The sequence below is a fragment of the Corythoichthys intestinalis genome, chromosome 7 (genome assembly GCF_030265065.1).
Source record: "Corythoichthys intestinalis isolate RoL2023-P3 chromosome 7, ASM3026506v1, whole genome shotgun sequence".
Lineage (NCBI taxonomy): Eukaryota > Metazoa > Chordata > Actinopteri > Syngnathiformes > Syngnathidae > Corythoichthys > Corythoichthys intestinalis.
In genome coordinates this window covers 27124864-27144832 of record NC_080401.1, presented here as the reverse complement: position 1 = coordinate 27144832, position 19969 = coordinate 27124864, and the positions used below count along the sequence as shown (strand labels likewise).

At 39.2% G+C, this 19969-nt stretch overlaps 1 protein-coding gene across 6 annotated transcripts in view; it reads right to left on the bottom strand.

The window, feature by feature from the left end:
* The window catches only part of sgip1a (SH3GL interacting endocytic adaptor 1a), an 82370-nt gene that overhangs the window by 3713 nt on the left and 58688 nt on the right, over positions 1 to 19969 (bottom strand). For 3 of the 6 annotated variants that reach the window (XM_057840505.1, XM_057840503.1, XM_057840502.1), the window contains 10 exons: positions 18403 to 18524; positions 16828 to 16975; positions 16163 to 16222; positions 10998 to 11057; positions 6431 to 6542; positions 6038 to 6193; positions 3718 to 3853; positions 3398 to 3600; positions 3195 to 3259; positions 372 to 536 (listed from right to left, as the gene is read on the bottom strand). In XM_057840505.1, the coding sequence (XP_057696488.1) occupies positions 372 to 536; positions 3195 to 3259; positions 3398 to 3600; positions 3718 to 3853; positions 6038 to 6193; positions 6431 to 6542; positions 10998 to 11057; positions 16163 to 16222; positions 16828 to 16975; positions 18403 to 18524 (1227 nt within the window). The remainder of the gene's footprint in view (positions 1 to 371; positions 537 to 3194; positions 3260 to 3397; positions 3601 to 3717; positions 3854 to 6037; positions 6194 to 6430; positions 6543 to 10997; positions 11058 to 16162; positions 16223 to 16827; positions 16976 to 18402; positions 18525 to 19969) is intronic. The other 3 variants (XM_057840501.1, XM_057840500.1, XM_057840504.1) reach the window with 3 other exon arrangements.

Sequence of the window (19969 nt, the reverse complement as noted above, 5' to 3'; positions counted from 1 at the left end):
TTAGTGCGCATGCGTAATACCTGAACAGGCTCATTGGACAAAGGCAGTCTGAACGGGGACGCTAAAAAAACATGACAAAAAAATCGAAATTCTGCATTAAGACCTGCAGTATGAACCTAGCCACATTATAACATATTGATCAGTTTAAAAAAGAATAGTAAATGTTCATTTATATGGTGTTCCTCACTTGATGATGGCCAATACTTGAGTCCTCTAAACAGTAAAATAAAATATTTTAGGTGATATCTGTCACTGCACTACTTATCTATTAGGCACTGTATTGCTGTAAACTTTGCTGTTCATAACAATGTAACCCAGGTACAATGTACACAAGCTACAGTATCGAAAGAGCTTGACGATTTCAAACTCACCAGCCGCAAACCTCTTCTTGACAAGTGAGAAACGATACCCAGGCCCAGCCAGTTCAATATCACAGCCTGACAATGTGCTGCCCTCACTCGTGAACTGTACAGCCAGTGGAGCTGGTTTACTCGGGCCTTCCGTTAGCTGGAAGCGGGCTAACAAAGATCCCACACCTACAGAAAAATGCAGAATGACAGCTAGTAGTGATATTTTTTCCCCCTGTTGAGCAGATTCCATGTCGGGAAGAGAGCTTTTTTTTTTTTTTTTTAAATTTTAAAAATATTTATTCTCCTGCAACCCTGTTGAGAGTAAGCGGCTCATTTTCATACTTGGAGCGGACTGGAGGAGACACTGACGAGAAATTACAGAGGCATTGTTTTTTTTTCTCATAGGAATTCAAAATATCCTTATTAGCAAGCAAAATGCCAGATGATAAAATGATAAAATGCAAAAATGAACTCATGCAAATGATGATGAGCTTTAGCCAAGTACATTGCGGAACAGCAAATCCACCATTTCCTAAGCTGTGGCAGAAGTCCATTTGCAGACCACTGTTTTGGTCCAAGTAAATATTTGGAGGGGAAAATAGGTGTAAAACGTGAGCGTGTGTAAAAGTTAGAGGGCTAGGAGACACATGATAACTCCTTCTACTACCACGACAAAGGAATAATAACTTAGCCATTTTTTTTGTCTTGTGATGCATGCAGAATTTGAGATACCATTGTGTTTCAAGCCCCTCCTCTAGATGGTGGCAGCACACTTCACAATATCCAGCAACAATAAATTCATATTGGTTTCCTTGCAGTGGATGGACAATATCAGGATGTGGCAATTACGCGCCATTAAATTGGGTTACAAACCTCTAACATTCTCCATGAAAGAACAAGGAAGGAAAACATTTTGCTTGCATTTTCTGTTAGCAGGTTACAGTATAATCAGGGGTGCACATAATTTTTTTGCCCAGGTTCTCAGAGGAGGACCTGGAGATGTGACTTGGTCCTCATTGAGCTTGAGAGCCAACCCGCCTGATGCGATAAATTTATGACAAGCTTTACTTAGAGCCAATTAACTTTAATTAATTATATTAACAATTAATGCTTGATTAACATCAACTGGCACAACAAAATTGCCATTACTTTGAAATGTAAAGAAATAAAAAGCACCAATTCAAAATAAAGGGCATTATGCGGCTCCCACATTAACTCCAACCCTTTTTAAAAGTGGGATGTCCTCCTCATAAGACCTTATTGAACGTGCATGTTTAGCTTTGTAAAATGCGAGCAAAAACACGTTTGTCAGTGCATGTCGCTGTTCATTACCTTTATTCCGCCACTTGTCCATAGGGCGAGCGGGGTCCTGTTTGACATCGATAGTTTGCTTAATTGCCACATGCTCTCTGTTTTTTTCATGCTTTTCAAAGTTTGGATGGCTGAAATTCTTCGACCCTACATAAAATGAGCTGCTCTTATCGGCGACATTGGGATTCTTACAGCACATTTTGTACCGCATTTCCGTGCGAGCATCATTTGCTTCTAGCCATGGTACCTCCTACTTTTCAGCAAAAGTAGCTCCGGTAACGTCTCTGTCGTCTGTCTGTCTTTTGACGGGGGTGGGGGAACATGGAAGTAATTACTCAGTGTGGCCTGCCTCTTTGACATTTTGAGAAGTTATTTTCTCGTGTCCGCCGCAAATACGGTGGTCAGCCATCGGTACGCAAAAGCGTATGGAAGTCGTTGAGGGCCAGCGCGTTTGTCTACGTCCGGTACGCATGCGCGCATGCGGACCACTTATGTGCACCCCTGAGTATAATAAAACAAATATTATTACTGTTTTGATACAGAAAAATACTGTTGGGTATGAAAAACATGAATTGAGGAAGCATTGTTTGCAGATAAGAGCGCAGTCAATGACCAATCTCACCTTGACCTAGGGACAGACGATGGCCCATGCGGCCTTGTTTTTTTTCCTGTATGTGCCCCCCCCCCTCGTCAAAAATACTTAAACTCCCCGAATATAGCATTGTGCTTGCTTTATGCAATAATATGGGACATCAGTTGACCATTTGCGGTGCGTTGCTGCCACTTGCCGCTCAGAATAGTGCGCTGCATCTATTTTTTGTCACAGTTCATAAGGTCATTCATTTACACAGTGCAGTGTCTAGCGGTAGCAATAGCATTGACACTCGTGAATGCTTTCTGTTACGTTTCTGCCTCGGAAATATATGTCTGTAAGTATTTTATGTTTATTATAACATATACAGTATATGTGCAATATATGTATACTTCTGTGGTGAAGGGTCATATGTAAAAAACTTCATAAGTTATGTTATAGAAGCCAGCCTATGCTTAAGGCTAGTAGCTCAAGTGTGCTATCCATATAATAGTTGTGTATATAAGTGTACTGTGCAGTTTGTTGTATATTGAGTATTGAATATATGTATGTTTTTTTTTGTTATAGTTTCACAATATTAAGACAAGTGTCTTCCCATAAAAGCAAGAAAAGACCAAGCCGTGTGGTTTATGGAAGTGCATTCATTGTTAGCTGGCTGTCAGGCAGTGCAAAAAGGAAACGCGCTGTTTTGGCCAGCACAATTATTTTCATTGCTAACTTCATCAACTTCTAAAATTATCATCTGAATGTATGCATTGCCTTCAGCAGGAGTTATTTTTTAAAAATAATTAAATACCAGTATATATATACCAGTTTATAAATTGCAACAGAAATCCTTCTAAATCTAATTGAATGAATAATACAATAAAATGCAAACACCTCAGTGCAATACTAAATTCATCTTTGATCAGAGGTTACAGAGAATATTTTGAAGTACAAACCTCCATTTTCTGATTTTTGGGAGATATCTGGAATCTTCCACAGGATTCTTTGCTGCTCTGCGTTCCTGTTAGGATAACATGGCATTAGTCCAGTAAAGCACAGCCAGAGGGTTCTTAGTTTATTAATAGTCTTCGTCTATGTATTTGTGTGATACTGCACTGAGTTGAACTTGGAAGCGATCATAGAGCAACGATGTCTTTACCATGCAGCTGGAGGTAATACAGCTTGCAGTTTGGAAACGCCTCCATCAACCGGGACAAGAAACTGTACATTGTTAAGCGCCATCGGCGTTGACATGGCCTCGCCGTTATATTTGTAGTCTATCCTCAGGTCTGTACTGGTGGGTTCACACCGCCAGTTCACGGCCAGATTAATGGGAGTTGACACAGGACCCTGTACTGATACCTAAAAAATGTATTTAAAAAAGTACTTTGTAATATATTTGGATTTTTATTTACAGAAGATCATGAGAGGCATAGTTTTTCCTCTTGGTTTTTAGTTTGTTGTAGTTTACCAACTCACCTGATACTTCAGCATATCCACATTATAGTATGTTGCCTGTGGCTTCTGCTCAGATACCTTCTTTAGATGAGCAATCAGGTTTGGCATGTTCACCCAGAAGTCCTTGGCATCAGCCTTGGCTTGTGTGACGGTGTCGCTGGCAAAGATGCAAAAAATAAAACATAACCACCTTCTTAAACTCCCTTTAAAAATAGAGTGAACATTTCATCAGTGGAGTTACATGCAGAAGGAAAGTACAATTTGCATGAATTAAGAAATGAATTAGGTTTCACCTAATTAGAAAAAAATTCTGAAAAAGTCACACTGGCAGACAAGGTAGCAAGACTGGCAAAGGATAAAAAGAAATTCCATATGAAATATTTTAAAAGACATTTTGATTATGAGTCACAGCCTTATTGATTATAGAACTCAAAGTGTGTCATGCTTTTTATTATACATGCAAGAAAAAAATATCTTGATAGAAACTCTGAGGTATAATCAGAAAAATGGATTAGGTCTATCCATTCATCATATTACTGAGAGTTTATAATGACATGTAAGGGGATTTTATCTTGACTTTCAGATTAAATGTCTGTTTGCTGAGATTCTGCATTCAGAAAAGAAATGTGTACAGGTAGTCCCCGGGTTACGATGTACCCGATTTACGTGATTTTGACTTTATGACGCCGGAGTCACGTCCGCCGTTTTGTCTCCAGTGTTTTTTTGTTGATTTTTAAGGGGGGTAACAGTCGACCCTTTCAGATTTATGTCCCGCGAAATTACAGTGTAATTTGACGCGGGATTTACCCTTGTTATGGTTTTCCGACATGGGGAGATGTACCGGGAATTACCCGGTTTGGACCATAGACTTCATAATGTATTGACGGGACACGGGGCCAATAAATAGGGGGCCTGCATTGTTGGCGAGGCAGTCAAAGCTGGCCGAGTGGAATCACAGACAAAGAGCTTTTTTAGTTAAAAATTCTTGTGAATAAATGCTTAAATCCCACAATTCTTGATAGATATGGACGTAAAATAGTCTCGATTCTTGGTTAAAACCAATTAAAAAAAAAAAAATAGTGCAGTTAGCGTTTCTTTTACGGAAATATGTCAAAATACAATGCTAGGCTGTTAGTGAATGTAGCTAGCGACCGCCTGATGTAAACAGAGCTTTTACGGTGAAAATTCTCGTGAAAAATGCTTAAAACCCTGAATTCTTAGACGTAAAACAGTCTCGATTCTTGGTTAAAAAACATCCAGTTAGCATTTATTTTACGTAAATATTGCGAACTATGATGCCAGTGCAGTAGTGGCTAATTTCTCCCATTGATTTTTTTCACAACGTTTCAAAATGCATGCATGGTATGAAAAATATAATGAATCGTAGAATTCTTGAATCGTAGAACAAATCACTCCAAGACAATCCTTCCTGTTTGTATGCGGTACAGCTTTCGAACTTTTTCAATAGAAATCTGGCGTTAGATCGCTTCGTGCGTGTGTGTTTGTGAATAGCTCCTCTTGATGTGGGCGGCCCCCTACTTGAATGCGAGGCGGAGTGCATGACCGATCTGAGCCGCAATACATTATTAAGTCTATGGTTGGACACTTTCAGACCTGTGCTGTGTTGGCGGCTCAGCGCCCTCTGTGCGGGCAGGGCGGGAGACGGGATTTTATAAGCCGAATATTACACCATTTTTGGTGGGCTTCGGCAACAAAATAAACAACACATTTCCAAAGATGGCCGATGGACCGTCTCTTCCTCGGCTCTAAGATCCAGTAGCAATTTAATTTCATTATGTTTCCAATGTAATTTTGCTATTTCCAGTTTGCCATGTTGATAATTGCGATATTTGCTTACCACTCTACATCTTACTGCGAAGAAAGAGGAAATGACAATTGGCCCGCCATGATATATACGTCATCAGACTTTGTGCTGTGACCCGGGAATTAATCGGCTGCTTTCATACATGCCGCGACCTGTTAAGTCCCAGAATTAGATGACTAGAACGCGACCCGGTTAATATCAGTGTCAGTCGACCCGGAATTTGCCTTCAGACATAAGGGCTACACGTTTAAATGCCAAAGTGTCTCATCAAGCCACCTCTCAACATTGATGATGAGTGCAGTATTTTTTTCCAACTTAATTTTATTAATATGACGTATAATACATGTTTTTGGATAGTTATTCTGAGATTTAGGGGGTATTTAGGGGTACTTAAAGGGTTAATTCCGATTTACATGGAAATTCAGACTACGTCGCCAGTGTAGGAACGGAACTCGTTCGTAACCCGGGGACTACCTGTAGTTAATTAAATTCCAGCGTGTACGACAGTGTCATTACCAGCAAAGTAGCTGGGGGTTAGGCAGCACATGCTCCAGTCGATTGTAGTTGGTTATGCTGAAGGTTAGCACGGCGGGGGACGGGTTATTGGCAAAGTGCCGTGTGATTCCCGCTGGAAACGACAAAACCATCTCACCTATAATCTTCACAACACACCTGGGAAAGAAGAGTAAGGGTTAATGAAAAACTGCACTAGAAAGAGAAAGACAATATAGAAGTACATAACACTGGATGAGTTCAAAGCAGGAGAATACAGAACTGGATAATGTCATCCACAGCAACAAGACATGATATTCTTGGTCATGCTTTCGTAGCTCAATCTCGGGACCTCCCTTTTTAAATTGAACTCAGTGACTGCTAAAGCGCATTAAGTAAAAAACTTGATTGACTTACTTGCCAGGGTCAGCCCCTTTAAAAAAGGCATTGACTGTCTCTGTGAACGCAGCAGCCACGGGGAGCGTGTCCTGAGCACCCATGGTGAGAGGACTCGGCCCTCTGGAGCAGCCTATTATAACAAATACATATATGAACACATAAAAATATCTGTACTTTTTTTAACTTTCAATATTCTTAATTGATTCATTAGCTTCTACAGCAAAGTACAGTTATTTTATTAGATTTTTTTTTTGGAAGGCATGCTGAAAAATAAATGCGAATAAAATGAGCAACAAAAGATTAAAGTGCATGGAGGAAACAATGTTGTAGTACAAATATATTTACTAATTCCTCTCTGCTCTTTGACGTTGAATAAATATAGTCACTGCCATAAGCGTTTCAAACATTTGTCCATGTTGATGTTGGAAAAGAGGCTATTGTAAATATGTGCAAGCTTTTTTTTTTTAGTTCAAGTTGAAGTATTTTGAGAGAATCCAAACACAGGTCAGTGCCAAGATGAACTTAAAAGGATAAAACAGCAAAAGGAAATGGTGCAAGACGTTGGGTAAAATGTACAGTAAATGAACATTCTTTTGAGACAAAGGATATGAAATGAGAAATAATCATAAAGACAAAAATTGGAAAAATGAGACCACAGCATTAGTTGTTACCTTGGTCTTTCCAAGGGAAAGAACAAGGTTATGTTGTTGTACAACTTTATCGTACTTATTTTTATTATTTTTAATTTTATTATTATTATTCATCTTATTCTCCGCGTTTTTTCGGCGCGCCGCACAGCCCGAACCGCTGCACCGATCGGCACCGTTCGGATATCGAAACGTCCGGAATTTTTGCGCGACGATGGCTTTTTTAAAAAGGGCCCCGAAAAATTTTCCGTTTTCCCGCAAACGGCAATTTTCCAGATTTTTTTTTTTTTTTCAAAATGTATCTAGTCCTACAATTTTTGACCAAATCACATAATTTGGGTATCAAAAATTCCGGGACGGTGAGGGGCATAAAAGTTGTATACAGAATTTGGAAAAAATTTACGGTTCCCCGGAAATTTGCCAAAAACTCTCCCATTCATTTCTAATGGGAAAAGTTCCCATTCACTTACAATGGGATTTCAATGGAATTTACATTGCATTGATGCCATTGACGGCCATGCATGTCGAATCTATTGATGCCAATGTACTTGGATTCAATTGACTATATGGATGTCGATGCCATTGACGGCCATGGACGTCCAAAAATTTTCCCATTCATTTTCAATGGGGAAAAAACTACATTTCCCCAAATCAACAGAAAATGACCAGATATCAATAGGACGTGTCCCCCAAACGTCCCCAACTCCATTGACGCTTATGGGGAGTGCTGCCATTGACGTCCATGGACGTCCAAAAATTTTCCCATTCATTTTCAATGGGAATTTTTTTTTTTTCCCCAAATCAACAGAAAAGGACTAGATATCATTAGGACGTGTCCCCCAAATGTCCCCGATTGCATTGCCGCTTATGAAGGGTGATTCCATTGACGTCCATGGACGTCCAAACTTCCCATTCATTTCCAATGGCATTTCTTCATGTTTGTTCATTCTATTGATGCCAATGTACTTGGATTCCATTGACGGTTATGTAAGATGATACCATTGACGTCCATGGATGTCCAAAATTTTTCCCATTCATTTTCAATGGGAACATTTTTTTTTCCCCCCAAATCAACAGAAAATGACTAGATATCAATAGGACGTGTCCCCCAAATGTCCCCGATTGCATTCCCGCTTATGGAAGGTGATGCCATTGACGTTCATGGACGTCCAAACTTCCCATTAAATCCCAATGGCATTTCTTCATGTTTGTTCATTCTATTGATGCCAATGTACTTGGATTCCATTGACGCTTATGTAAGTTGATACCATTGACGTCCATGGACGTCCAAAAATTTTCCCATTCATTTTCAATGGGAATTTTTTTTCCCCCCCAAATCAACAGAAAATGACTAGATATCAATAGGACGTGTCCCCCAAATGTCCCCGATTGCATTGCCTCTTATGGAGGGTGATGCCATTGACGTTCATGGACGTCCAAACTTCCCATTCATTTCCAATGGCATTTCTTCATGTTTGTTCATTCTATTGATGCCAATGTACTTGGATTCCATTGACGCTTATGTAAATTGATACCATTGACGTCCATGGACGTCCAAAATTTTTCCCATTCATTTTCAATGGGAATTTTTTTTTTTTCCCCAAATCAACAGAAAATGACTAGATATCATTAGGACGTGTCCCCCAAATGTCCCCGATTGCATTGCCGCTTATGGAGGGTGATGCCATTGACGTTCATGGACGTCCAAACTTCCCATTCATTTCCAATGGCATTTCTTCATGTTTGTTCATTTTATTGATGCCAATGTACTTGGATTCCATTGACGCTTATGTAAGTTGATACCATTGACGTCCATGGACGTCCAAAATTTTTCCCATTCATTTTCAATGGGAATTTTTTTTTTTTTCCCAAATCAACAGAAAATGACTAGATATCATTAGGACGTGTCCCCCAAATGTCCCCGATTGCATTGCCGCTTATGGAGGGTGATGCCATTGACGTTCAAGGACGTCCAAACTTCCCATTCATTTCCAATGGCATTTCTTCATGTTTGTTCATTTTATTGATGCCAATGTACTTGGATTCCATTGACGCTTATGTAAGTTGATACCATTGACGTCCATGGACGTCCAAAATTTTTCCCATTCATTTTCAATGGGAAATTTTTTTTTTTCCCCAAATCAACAGAAAATGACTAGATATCAATAGGACCTGTCCCCCAAATGTCCCCGATTGCATTGCTACTTATGGAGGGTGATGCCATTGACGTCCAGGGACGTCCAAACTTCCCATTCATTTCCAATGGCATTTCTTCATGTTTGTTCATTCTTTTGATGCCAATGTACTTGGATTCCATTGACGCTTATGTAAGTTGATACCATTGACGTCCATGGACGTCCAAAATTTTTCCCATTCATTTTCAATGGGATTTTTTTTTTTTTTTCCCAAATCAACAGAAAATGACTAGATATCATTAGGACGTTTCCCCCAAATGTCCCCGATTGCATTGCCGCTTATGGAGGGTGATGCCATTGACGTTCATGGACGTCTAAACTTCCCATTCATTTCCAATGGCATTTCTTCATGTTTGTTCATTTTATTGATGCCAATGTACTTGGATTCCATTGACGCTTATGTAAGTTGATACCATTGACGTCCATGGACGTCCAAAATTTTTCCCATTCATTTTCAATGGGAAATTTTTTTTTTCCCCAAATCAACAGAAAATGACTAGATATCAATAGGACCTGTCCCCCAAATGTCCCCGATTGCATTGCTACTTATGGAGGGTGATGCCATTGACGTCCAGGGACGTCCAAACTTCCCATTCATTTCCAATGGCATTTCTTCATGTTTGTTCATTCTTTTGATGCCAATGTACTTGGATTCCATTGACGGTTATGTAAGTTGATACCATTGACGTCCATGGACGTCCAAAATTTTTCCCATTCATTTTCAATGGGAATTTTTTTTTTTTCCCCAAATCAACAGAAAATGACTAGATATCATTAGGACGTGTCCCCCAAATGTCCCCGATTGCATTACCGCTTATGGGGGGTGATGCCATTGACGTCCATGGACGTCCAAACTTCCCAATCATTTCCAAAGCCATTTCTTCATGTTTGTTCATTTTATTGATGCCAATGTACTTGGATTCCATTGACGCTTATGTAAGTTGATACCATTGACGTCCATGGACGTCCAAAATTTTTCCCATTCATTTTCAATGGGATTTTTTTTTTTTTTTCCCAAATCAACAGAAAATGACTAGATATCATTAGGACGTTTCCCCCAAATGTCCCCGATTGCATTGCCGCTTATGGAGGGTGATGCCATTGACGTTCATGGACGTCTAAACTTCCCATTCATTTCCAATGGCATTTCTTCATGTTTGTTCATTTTATTGATGCCAATGTACTTGGATTCCATTGACGCTTATGTAAGTTGATACCATTGACGTCCATGGACGTCCAAAATTTTTCCCATTCATTTTCAATGGGAATTTTTTTTTTTTCCCCAAATCAACAGAAAATGACTAGATATCATTAGGACGTGTCCCCCAAACTTCCCCGATTCCATTAACAATTATGAAAGGTGCCGCCATTGACGTCCATGGACGTCCAATTCTCCCATTCATTTCTAACGGCTTTTACTTTGTTTTTTGCCAATGACTGGCATTATGATCCATTCTATTGATAGACCTGAGTGGGGCTAAGATCTGTGTCTCCACAGAGGAAAGACCAAGGTGTGTAATTTCTCCCGAAATTGCAGTTTCTAGTTGCTCATGATGGGGTGCGGCCGGTTGGTTTGATTAGTGATGACAGGGTAGGGAGATAGGAGACTTTTTCCAAGAACAGGAAAAGTAGAAGAGAAGGGAGGAGAGCAGGGGCAGGCCAAGAACCAAGCTTGCACAAATGAGCCTCAAAGAGTGTGCGTTAACACTACAATTAGCCCTGTTGCAGGAAAAAAAAACTTACCTTCAAACGTTAAATAAAACTTCCCTCTGTCAAACCATACAAGGGATGGCTGGTCATTCTCTGTTTAGGAGTCAAAGGGTGGGGTTGAAATACAAAGGTGGGGATGGGACGTTGGGTGGTAGAGGAGCGGGATGAACAGGAAGAAAGGAATTCAAGGAGGTGGGTGAGAGGGGAAGGAGAGAAGGATAGTAGCGTGAGTCTCATATGGCAGGTTTGTCACGTCACTGTGAGGTGAAACATAGGTGGAAGGTGTGGATGGGGGAGTGAGGACCATGACAGTGATGATGGAACACAATGGGACAACTTGGACAAGAACAATATTTTTGCTGCAGCAGTACCTGTCTAGTTGAATACCCCCCAGTAAAATACAGCATGAAAATGTTTATATTGCTACATTTTAAAACCCAAGTTTTATTCTATTGCACTAATCATATGTACTGTATAATAGTCAAACTGTAAGCAGCTCTGGTTCACCCTAAAATGGCATTTGCGTGCAATGCTCACAGACGTCCTGCAGGAGGCCCCCATGAAAACTGTGTAAGCTTATACGGTGGTACCTCTACATACGAATTTAATTCTTTCGAGAACCTTGTTTGCAAGACGAAATGGTCGTATGTCGAGCAGGATTTTCCCATAAGAATACATTATAATTCCATTAATTCGTTCTACAGCCCGAAAACCTACTCCTAAATCCTTAATACATACTGCTGGTACGATTACAAATGGCAACTGCACATAGAATAAATTATAAATACAAATAGGAATAACATAATAATAATAATAAATCCTGTAATAATGCATCGCATGGCTGACCTAACAGAGGGAAAGGTGCGGCATACATTTTACTTTCTCTTTTAATGTGCTCGTGATTTTGGCGTCAACTGCGGCTGACAGTAGGCGTGTTGTGTTGCAAAAGTTATGAAATAACTGATTAAAAACCTGACGAAGCTGGCGATTTCTTTGGCGATGTTACCACAATAATAATTGTCACCTTAACTTATAAAGACGGTATTGTCGAGCCAATTCACGGATGTGCACACAACGCTCATATTTTTCTATCATTTCCATTTTCATTTCAATGGTAAGCGTCACCTGCACTGACCTTTGTACCAGTGTTTTCTTCACAAGAAAATCCGCCGTGTGTCCATCTTCCGGCAAAACAAAGAAAATGCGGCGCTGTCATAAATCATCATATTTCAAGCATGTCGTCGGATGTAGAAACAAATGGCGAGTCAAATTTTACATCGGATGTCGAAAAGATTGTGTATCGAAGCGATCGTATGTCGAGGTACCACTGTACATTGAAAAACTGATCATACAGAGCATAACTATGTAGCCCTGATGAAAAAAAAAAAAAAAAAAAAAACTATACTTTCACACTAGAGCGTGTGAGAAAGAAACTGTGAGGATAAGTGTGGAGTCTTTAAGGCTAGAGCTTCCGACGCTAAGCTAGACTAAAACTACACTTCGATTCTGTAGAATACAGCGTCACACCATACATACTGATCCACTTTAATGTTGTTTTTCCACACCCCAGCTGTCTTCCCTGAAGACAATGTTGGGGTAATCCAGCATTAGGTCATGAAGAAGGTCCTTTTTTTTTTTTTTTTTTTTTTGCATGACTCCACCACTGGCAGTTCACCACATCAGACAGACTCATGTTTTTAATACTATTGTGTAGTTATAGCAGTATTCAATTAGATAAATATCACCCACTCGGCATCTATTGTAACCTGGTCATTCTGAATTGCAATCACCCATCTGCAAGGCCTTCCTGAGGTTTCTTATTTTTTCCGAAATGGTGTTTTTCTTCCCATTTTGGGGGTTTACTCGTACAGTTTGTCAACTGTGGGCCTGTGAAGCCCTTTGAGACATTGTTTGCTAAGGCTATATGAAGCTATATGAAATTGATTTTACTTAAATATTTGTTGAAAAGAATTAAAAATTTAGTCATTTTTAGAGATGGGCAATATTATCGATATATCAGAATATTAAGTAACACAATATGCATATGGAAATACGTTCAGTTGTGTAAATATATTTGAGAAATACATAATCATGCATTTCCTTTGTCACTTTTTGCTACAGACAACATGTGACATCACAGTGATTCTCATTTGAAGCAAGCATCCATAGAAAATTGATGATAGACGCCTTATTGAATTAGGCGTGCCAGATGCATCATTGTCACACACAGTCTGACAATTGTTTTAAACTGATTTTCACACGATTGTTATAAACATAAATTGAAAAAAATCATTGTATGTCTAGAGCAGTGGTTCTTAACTGGGGTTCAATCGAACCCCAGGGGTTCGGTGAGTAAGCCTCAGGGGTCCGGTGAAGGTTAAGAAACGCAGAGCCCTATTTGTACGCTGACTAAATCTAGGCAAAGTGGCGTTTTAGACCAGGTTTTAGACTGGTTTGCTCTCAATTTACAGGGTTTCTTCCATTTCTTTCAAATGCCAGCCCTCTAATGGGTGGAGTAATCGGTTTGCTCAATGGAAAGTTGACTGGCACTTGGTATGATGAAATATTACTGACTGCGTGGTTAATTTTTTTTTTTAAAGTTGCGTCATTTTACGCCATGACAATAAATAGTATGTGATGCAAGGACGCGCCAATAAAATGATAATGTAGACATGAAAACCAAAAAGGAACTGTGTGAAATGTAATGAGTTTAATTTCATTTACCAATGTGAAAATCAACTGCAAAAGGCAACATTATTTGCAGTAAATTTGAAAACTAGAAGAAATTTGAACAGGAATTAACTTAGATGATAGATTGCTAGGTTTGGAATTTGTTTAAAAAAATGGCTTTATTTAGAAATTCCGAAGGGTTTGGTGAATGCACCTGTGAAATTCGTGGGGTTCGGTAACTTTAGCAAGGTTAAGAATAAGAACCACTCGTCTACTAGTAGAGCGAGCAAGCTACAATTCTTGAATGTTTTGTCAGTTGCATGTAATGAACAGAATTAGTTAAACACTTGTTTTCTGTTTATCTTTCTTCTGTAAACAAGCAAGTTTGACAAGCATTGAATCATTGCCCAATATGGGCTGTTTTGGGAGGGAGTGGCAAGTCTGAAAGGAGGGTGCAGGGTTGAAGTTTAGGAGGAGATGGTGACTGTACAACCAGCCGGGATTGGTTGGTTTTGCCACACTCTAAATGTGATTTGGAGAGGATGGCATGAATACAAAACAGCTGCTGCCTGTCTAATGTGGTCTAATTCTAAGCCAGACTTCAAACGACTAAATAGCCACTCTGCTCTGACAGTGTGTGTTTGCGTGAGAGAGGGAGAGGTAGAGAGCAGCAAAACCAAACATTTATGATCTCAAGGACACACACAGGTGCAGATTCAGCAAAGGCATCCTAGACTGCCTGCACAGCACTCTGAACACACGCACACACTACAATATGTGTGTTGGTGGAGGCAGGTTTCCATGGTAACCTGGTGAGCCACTTATGTACAGTGATGAAACAGAAAAGCCTCAAAGACTTAATAGGGATGAATGGTATGCAAAATTAAAGATTTATGTTCCATCATACATGACAAGTGGCATGTAATGATGTAACCGATGGAGAATGAATAATATGTCTGAAGAAAAAGGGACAGCTGAAATGACAGACTATACCACAGACTAAGTTTTCTGATGGATCCGTGATGACAGCAAACAGCAAACCAAAGAAAAATAATTTTAATGGTATTTTTATAAAATTAAGTATTATGTCTTGTAATAGGAAACAAATGCACTAAATGCAAAATGAATATAAATGTTAATTAGAAAAAAATATTATTAAAAGATTAATAACTTGGCCGTTTACACTTAACACAACCTCAAAGTGTATCTAGTCCAAGGATTTTCACTTTAGTCTTTCATTGTTGGATTGGTAAAAGGTTGCAAAACACACTCATTGTTCACCTATAAACGCCGACCATACAAATGCCTCTGGTAAAGTATGGGTTGTATTTCGAGACTAATTTACTAGTGACAGAGGGCTCAACTCCTCCCTGAGCATCCACCTTTATCATGGTGGAAAGATTTGTGTGTTCCTATAACCCTAGGAACTAAATTGCCTGCGGCTTTATGTGCTGGCTAACAGGTCTTTAGTAAGAGACCAGAAAAAGCACAGGTTAAGTGACCACTAATATTAATATTATTGGATAACCCATTCCCTAACCCCATTGGAGTAAGGCCTGTGGGTGGGGTAAGATAGATAGGGCCCTGATTTTTGCTTGGCAGGGTCTGCACCCATGGGTAAAGCCCTGAAGAGACACCGCCATTTTGAGACTTTGTTTTGTCCTTAGCTGGAAAAAGATAAGAGTGCCATCTCCGAGTGAGGGGTTCAATTCTGGCCTGAGTGGAGTTCAATCCCAGTGTTTTTTCCTTTTTTTCCCAGAAAGGAGTGAAGAACAGGCTCGAGAAAGCAGGTCTAGGCTTCTCTTGAGATACCTGCTACTCCGTGAACTGATCCCAGATAAGTGGAAGACAATGGATGGATGAATATAAAGTAAATTTATTACTCACCTTCCCAACTGCCCCAGGACTCCCAACTATGAATGGCTAATATACCAGTAGGTACTCAAATCTAGAAAATTCATGCACACTGTACTTATGCTTTTTGCGAATGTGCATTAAATAGTGACTTACTGCTAAATGTTAGTATATAGTCTTCAATATGAATATCAACACTGCTGGTTTACATTTAACTTTGATTTAATAACTACAACAACATATGGTACAACCACATAAGTGGAATCTTTAAAGAAATACGTTAAATATAATGTGGAACATAACTGAGCATTTGGCAAAGCCTTAAAAATTGTTCCAGCTCATCAGATGGCCACTCTGGTGGATTTATTAGTACTGTTATGATGTAGTAATAATATAAAATTTGTATTTCAGCATCTATCATCTTCCACATACAATATCGTTGAGAAATTGAAATGTGTAGCCAAAACCCATTGCCAATACATTGTTTAAACTACCCAATACCAGTGGAAAATGCCAAAGACCAAAGACAGATGTCACTGTCCCATTACCGTACATACTGTATATTTAACTGAATTTAACAGGAAGAATTCTCTGACTTAAATCATTTGCACTGCTGATGAAGAACAAACAAGGCAACCCACGCACTTAACTCCATGAGGACATCTCTACTGTACCTGCAAATGAATCAAAATGTCTCCCAAATGAAGGCAGCTTGTCTACATAAGCATCGTCTTCTGACAAGCCAAAGGACAAATGAAAACATGGGTAGGACAAAAAAAAAGCAAATCAAACCAATGTAACAACACATACTGTATAAAAACATAAATAAAATATGGTGAAACAAAGGAATATAAACTAATAATCCCGACAATCTGAGCTTCTGCAGTCTTTAAAACCTGACTTTAAGAGCTCCGCTGAATAAGATTTTTTAAATTTTTTAATATGACCTTCCAATTTGGATTACCAATCCATTTACAAATTTTGTACATTCCTTGATACCCGTGTTTCTATATAAACCTGAAAATAAATTTTTAAAATGAAACCAAAGCTATTTTAAAAGCCTACTCCTTTCTGTTCCTGTCCGGCACAACATATAATGTTAAAGGATATAGTTTGACACTCATCTTTTAATCATCATTGGATGTATGCCACTACTCTAAGTAGTAACATAAAAAGAATTTACAACTTCGACATTCACATACTAGCGCGTTCATAAAAATATGAATGTAATCTTTTTTTTTTAATAGGGAAAAAAAACAATTTAGATTTTTAAATAATTTTATGTTCATTCATTATATGTATTGACAGCAAGTTCAGGGACAGGCAATGATATACAAACCTGATACAGAGAGGTCCTTACTGACGGTGGGAGTGGTAGCAGCACTCAGGGAGTTTGTAGAGGAGATGGAAGAGGTGCTCTCTGCCCGGGCCAAAGGTGCAATAGGAGGGGGGCTGGCCGCATGAATGGGTGGACTAAATGGACGATTCTGGGGAGAAAAATGGTGGAAAAAAATAAATAGTTTAACATGTAAAGCAACCCTATTTAAGGTAAATTGCCTTTACTCAAATTGATTCTACAGTTGTATTCATCTCAAAACATAGCACGGACCCAGCTTTGTTTGTGATTAAGGATGCTCGCCATCACAGATATAGTTCAGTCGGTTTAATAAAAAACACTGAATCACTCAGACACTCATACTCTTAGAGTCTCGGATCCTTTGCTCTTTAGTTTAAATGTTACTTTTGCCATTCTTTTCCTTTTATCTTCAAATACAGGCACAAGTGACATATCATATTGCCCACTGCTTTACGAAGCCCCTCGCGTCAAGGGGTCAACAAAAAAATTCCTTCGACTACCGTTGTCCTAGTCTCCGTCTCTTGGGTCAGCCCTTGATCAAACTTAGTCCGTCCAGCCCTTATTTGCATGTCTTAAGCTGAATTTCCAAACCTTCTTTGGTGGCGTAAATCCAGCATCCACCAAGTGACTTTTTTCCTAGTGGGATTGAGGTCTGCAGAGGCTCTGACCCTGTTTGAGGGCCACCCAACCTTGTTCTGTCACTCAACATCCTATGGGCGCCATCAATTCATGCATGGCCCCAGGAATCGGTGAGGCATCGCTGCTACTGTATCTGCCGGAGCCGCCCTATGTGCTTGGCGTCCTCGTCGACTTCCTGCTTGGGCATGTCGGACACCCCACTTCTGACATTTTGGACACCCACAGGTAAGTACTATATACTTGCTACTCTGCCTTGCTTCCCCTGCTTCAATGCACTTGGGTGCATCTTGACGGACGTAATCACACATTTACCGTATTTTTCAGACTTTAAGCTGCACAGAATTATAAGGCGCACCATCAACAAATGAGCTTATCTTTATATATAAAGATACACCTAAGGCATTAGTGCATCAATGTACTGCATTTGCTCTTTATCTTTTAACATTCTAATTATTTTTAATTTATGGGTTTGATGAATGTGTGTGTCTTGAGCACATTACTAGATCAGTATAAGACAATTACGTTCCAAGAAAACAGGTTTGAGGTCAATGAGCACAAGCACAGTTCATAAACAAGGCGCACTTCAATTGTGCTGTATACTCTTAAAAATACAGTATGTTTCCCACTCGGAACGCAAAAATTGATATTGAGCGTCAGTGCAAAAAAGAAAAAATAAATTACACAGGCTTTCTTTTCTGAGAGGTTTGTGATGATGAAAGAAAAATGATATAAATGGTTACATTTCTAAAGCAGATGTGTGGTATTCCATACATTCATGAGAAAAACCTTAGTCTAGACAAATATACAGGCATGACACAGACAAGGCACTTATTACTAAGTACGCTAAGCAAACAAGCTTCCACCTCTGTGTCAAGAGGAAATTTAATGTGACATAATATAATTTTGATATTCACTTACGGAATCTCCTACACTTGGCTTTCCAGGAGGAAGTTTGGGTCGTGATGGGGGCCGGGGTGGAGGAGGAGGTGGAGTAGGGTTGACTGTTGTAGGCGTTGCAGGCCGCACTGGAGATGACGAACCTGTAAAACATATACAATGTGTTTGATGGTCTTGTGTGTAACAACTGCAGCATTTCTAATTCATTTCTAATTCACAGGTCTTTGGAAACATTTTAGTATGGCTGCAATAATGAACTGATAAAATAGAAGTTCTGTACAAACCACCTTCGTTTCTGTAAGTAGCTACATTGCAACGGCATTTTGGTAACGTTTACGGAGTTTTGTTCATTGTTTCATACTGTTTAGTTTGATTAAATAGATTATGTGAAAAAAGTAAATCCATAGACTTCATAATTAAATAATAAATTATATAATGAAGTCTATGGTAAATCATATGATTTGTATTCCTATTTGAACACAGTATTATGTACCACTATATGATCCCACGGATGCTTTCTTAATTCAGGAGTTTTTGTGTTTTAAAGCAAAGCGAGAGGAGCATACATTATGACAATTGTCAGGTGCAATTTAAACATTCGTCCTCTTGTACAGTACACTGTAATAAAGGCCACCCTTGTAATCCACCTAAGCATATGTGATGCTTTGGTGTACTAGAGCTGCAATATGCCACAAGTCAATGTGGCCACCCTGTCACATTGGAGCCGTGACCTGACGCAAATTCTCATGTTTGTCATTGTAGTGATTTCTATCATTCAGAATCCTAGTTTTATGCATTTAAAAGTATGAAATAAAGAAAAATGGCAACATTTGCAATATAAAAATACAAATACAAATCGGAATAATAATAATAATAATAATAAACGGAAATTTAAAATATCGTTTTTATTGTCACCTTAACTGGTGAACAGAGGGAGGAGACGGCGGGTGCATGCGCATATGGTGAGCTGTGTTCTAATTTAGCAATAAAAAAAAATAAAAAAAAAAATATGAAAAAATAAGAAATAACAAAAGCGTTTTTATTGTCACCTTAGCGAACGGAGGTCAGAAACAGCGTGTGTGTAGGTAGGTAGGGTTGGGGGAGGGGGTGAGCCGTACGGTCAAGCCAGTTCACTCACACTCACACCATGCTTATATTTTTCGGTCATCTCCTTCTTAATTTAAATGGTAAACATCACCTTTTTCTTTTTTTCACCCCCTACACTGTCTTGGGACCCATGTTAATTTCTCTAACAAGAAAATCTGCGGTGCGTCCATCTTGCGGGAAAACAACGAACTTAAGAAGCTGTCATAAAATTGTCGTATTTCGAGCATAGTAGTCATATGTCGAGACAAATGGTGAGTTAAATTTTACGTCAGATGTTCAATGCGATCATTTGTCGAGGTACCATTGTATATCGCAATTGAGTTTTAAGGTTTAGCCCTAGTGATTAACCTAAAACCTAGCATGTGTAGGCTTCTCGTGACATTGTTTTCATTGGCCCACGCTGGCCAATTTGCCCAGTGCGTGGTAGACTGCAACTGTGTGCATGCAGGCATGGCACTTGAATGGACTTCATGAAAAACAG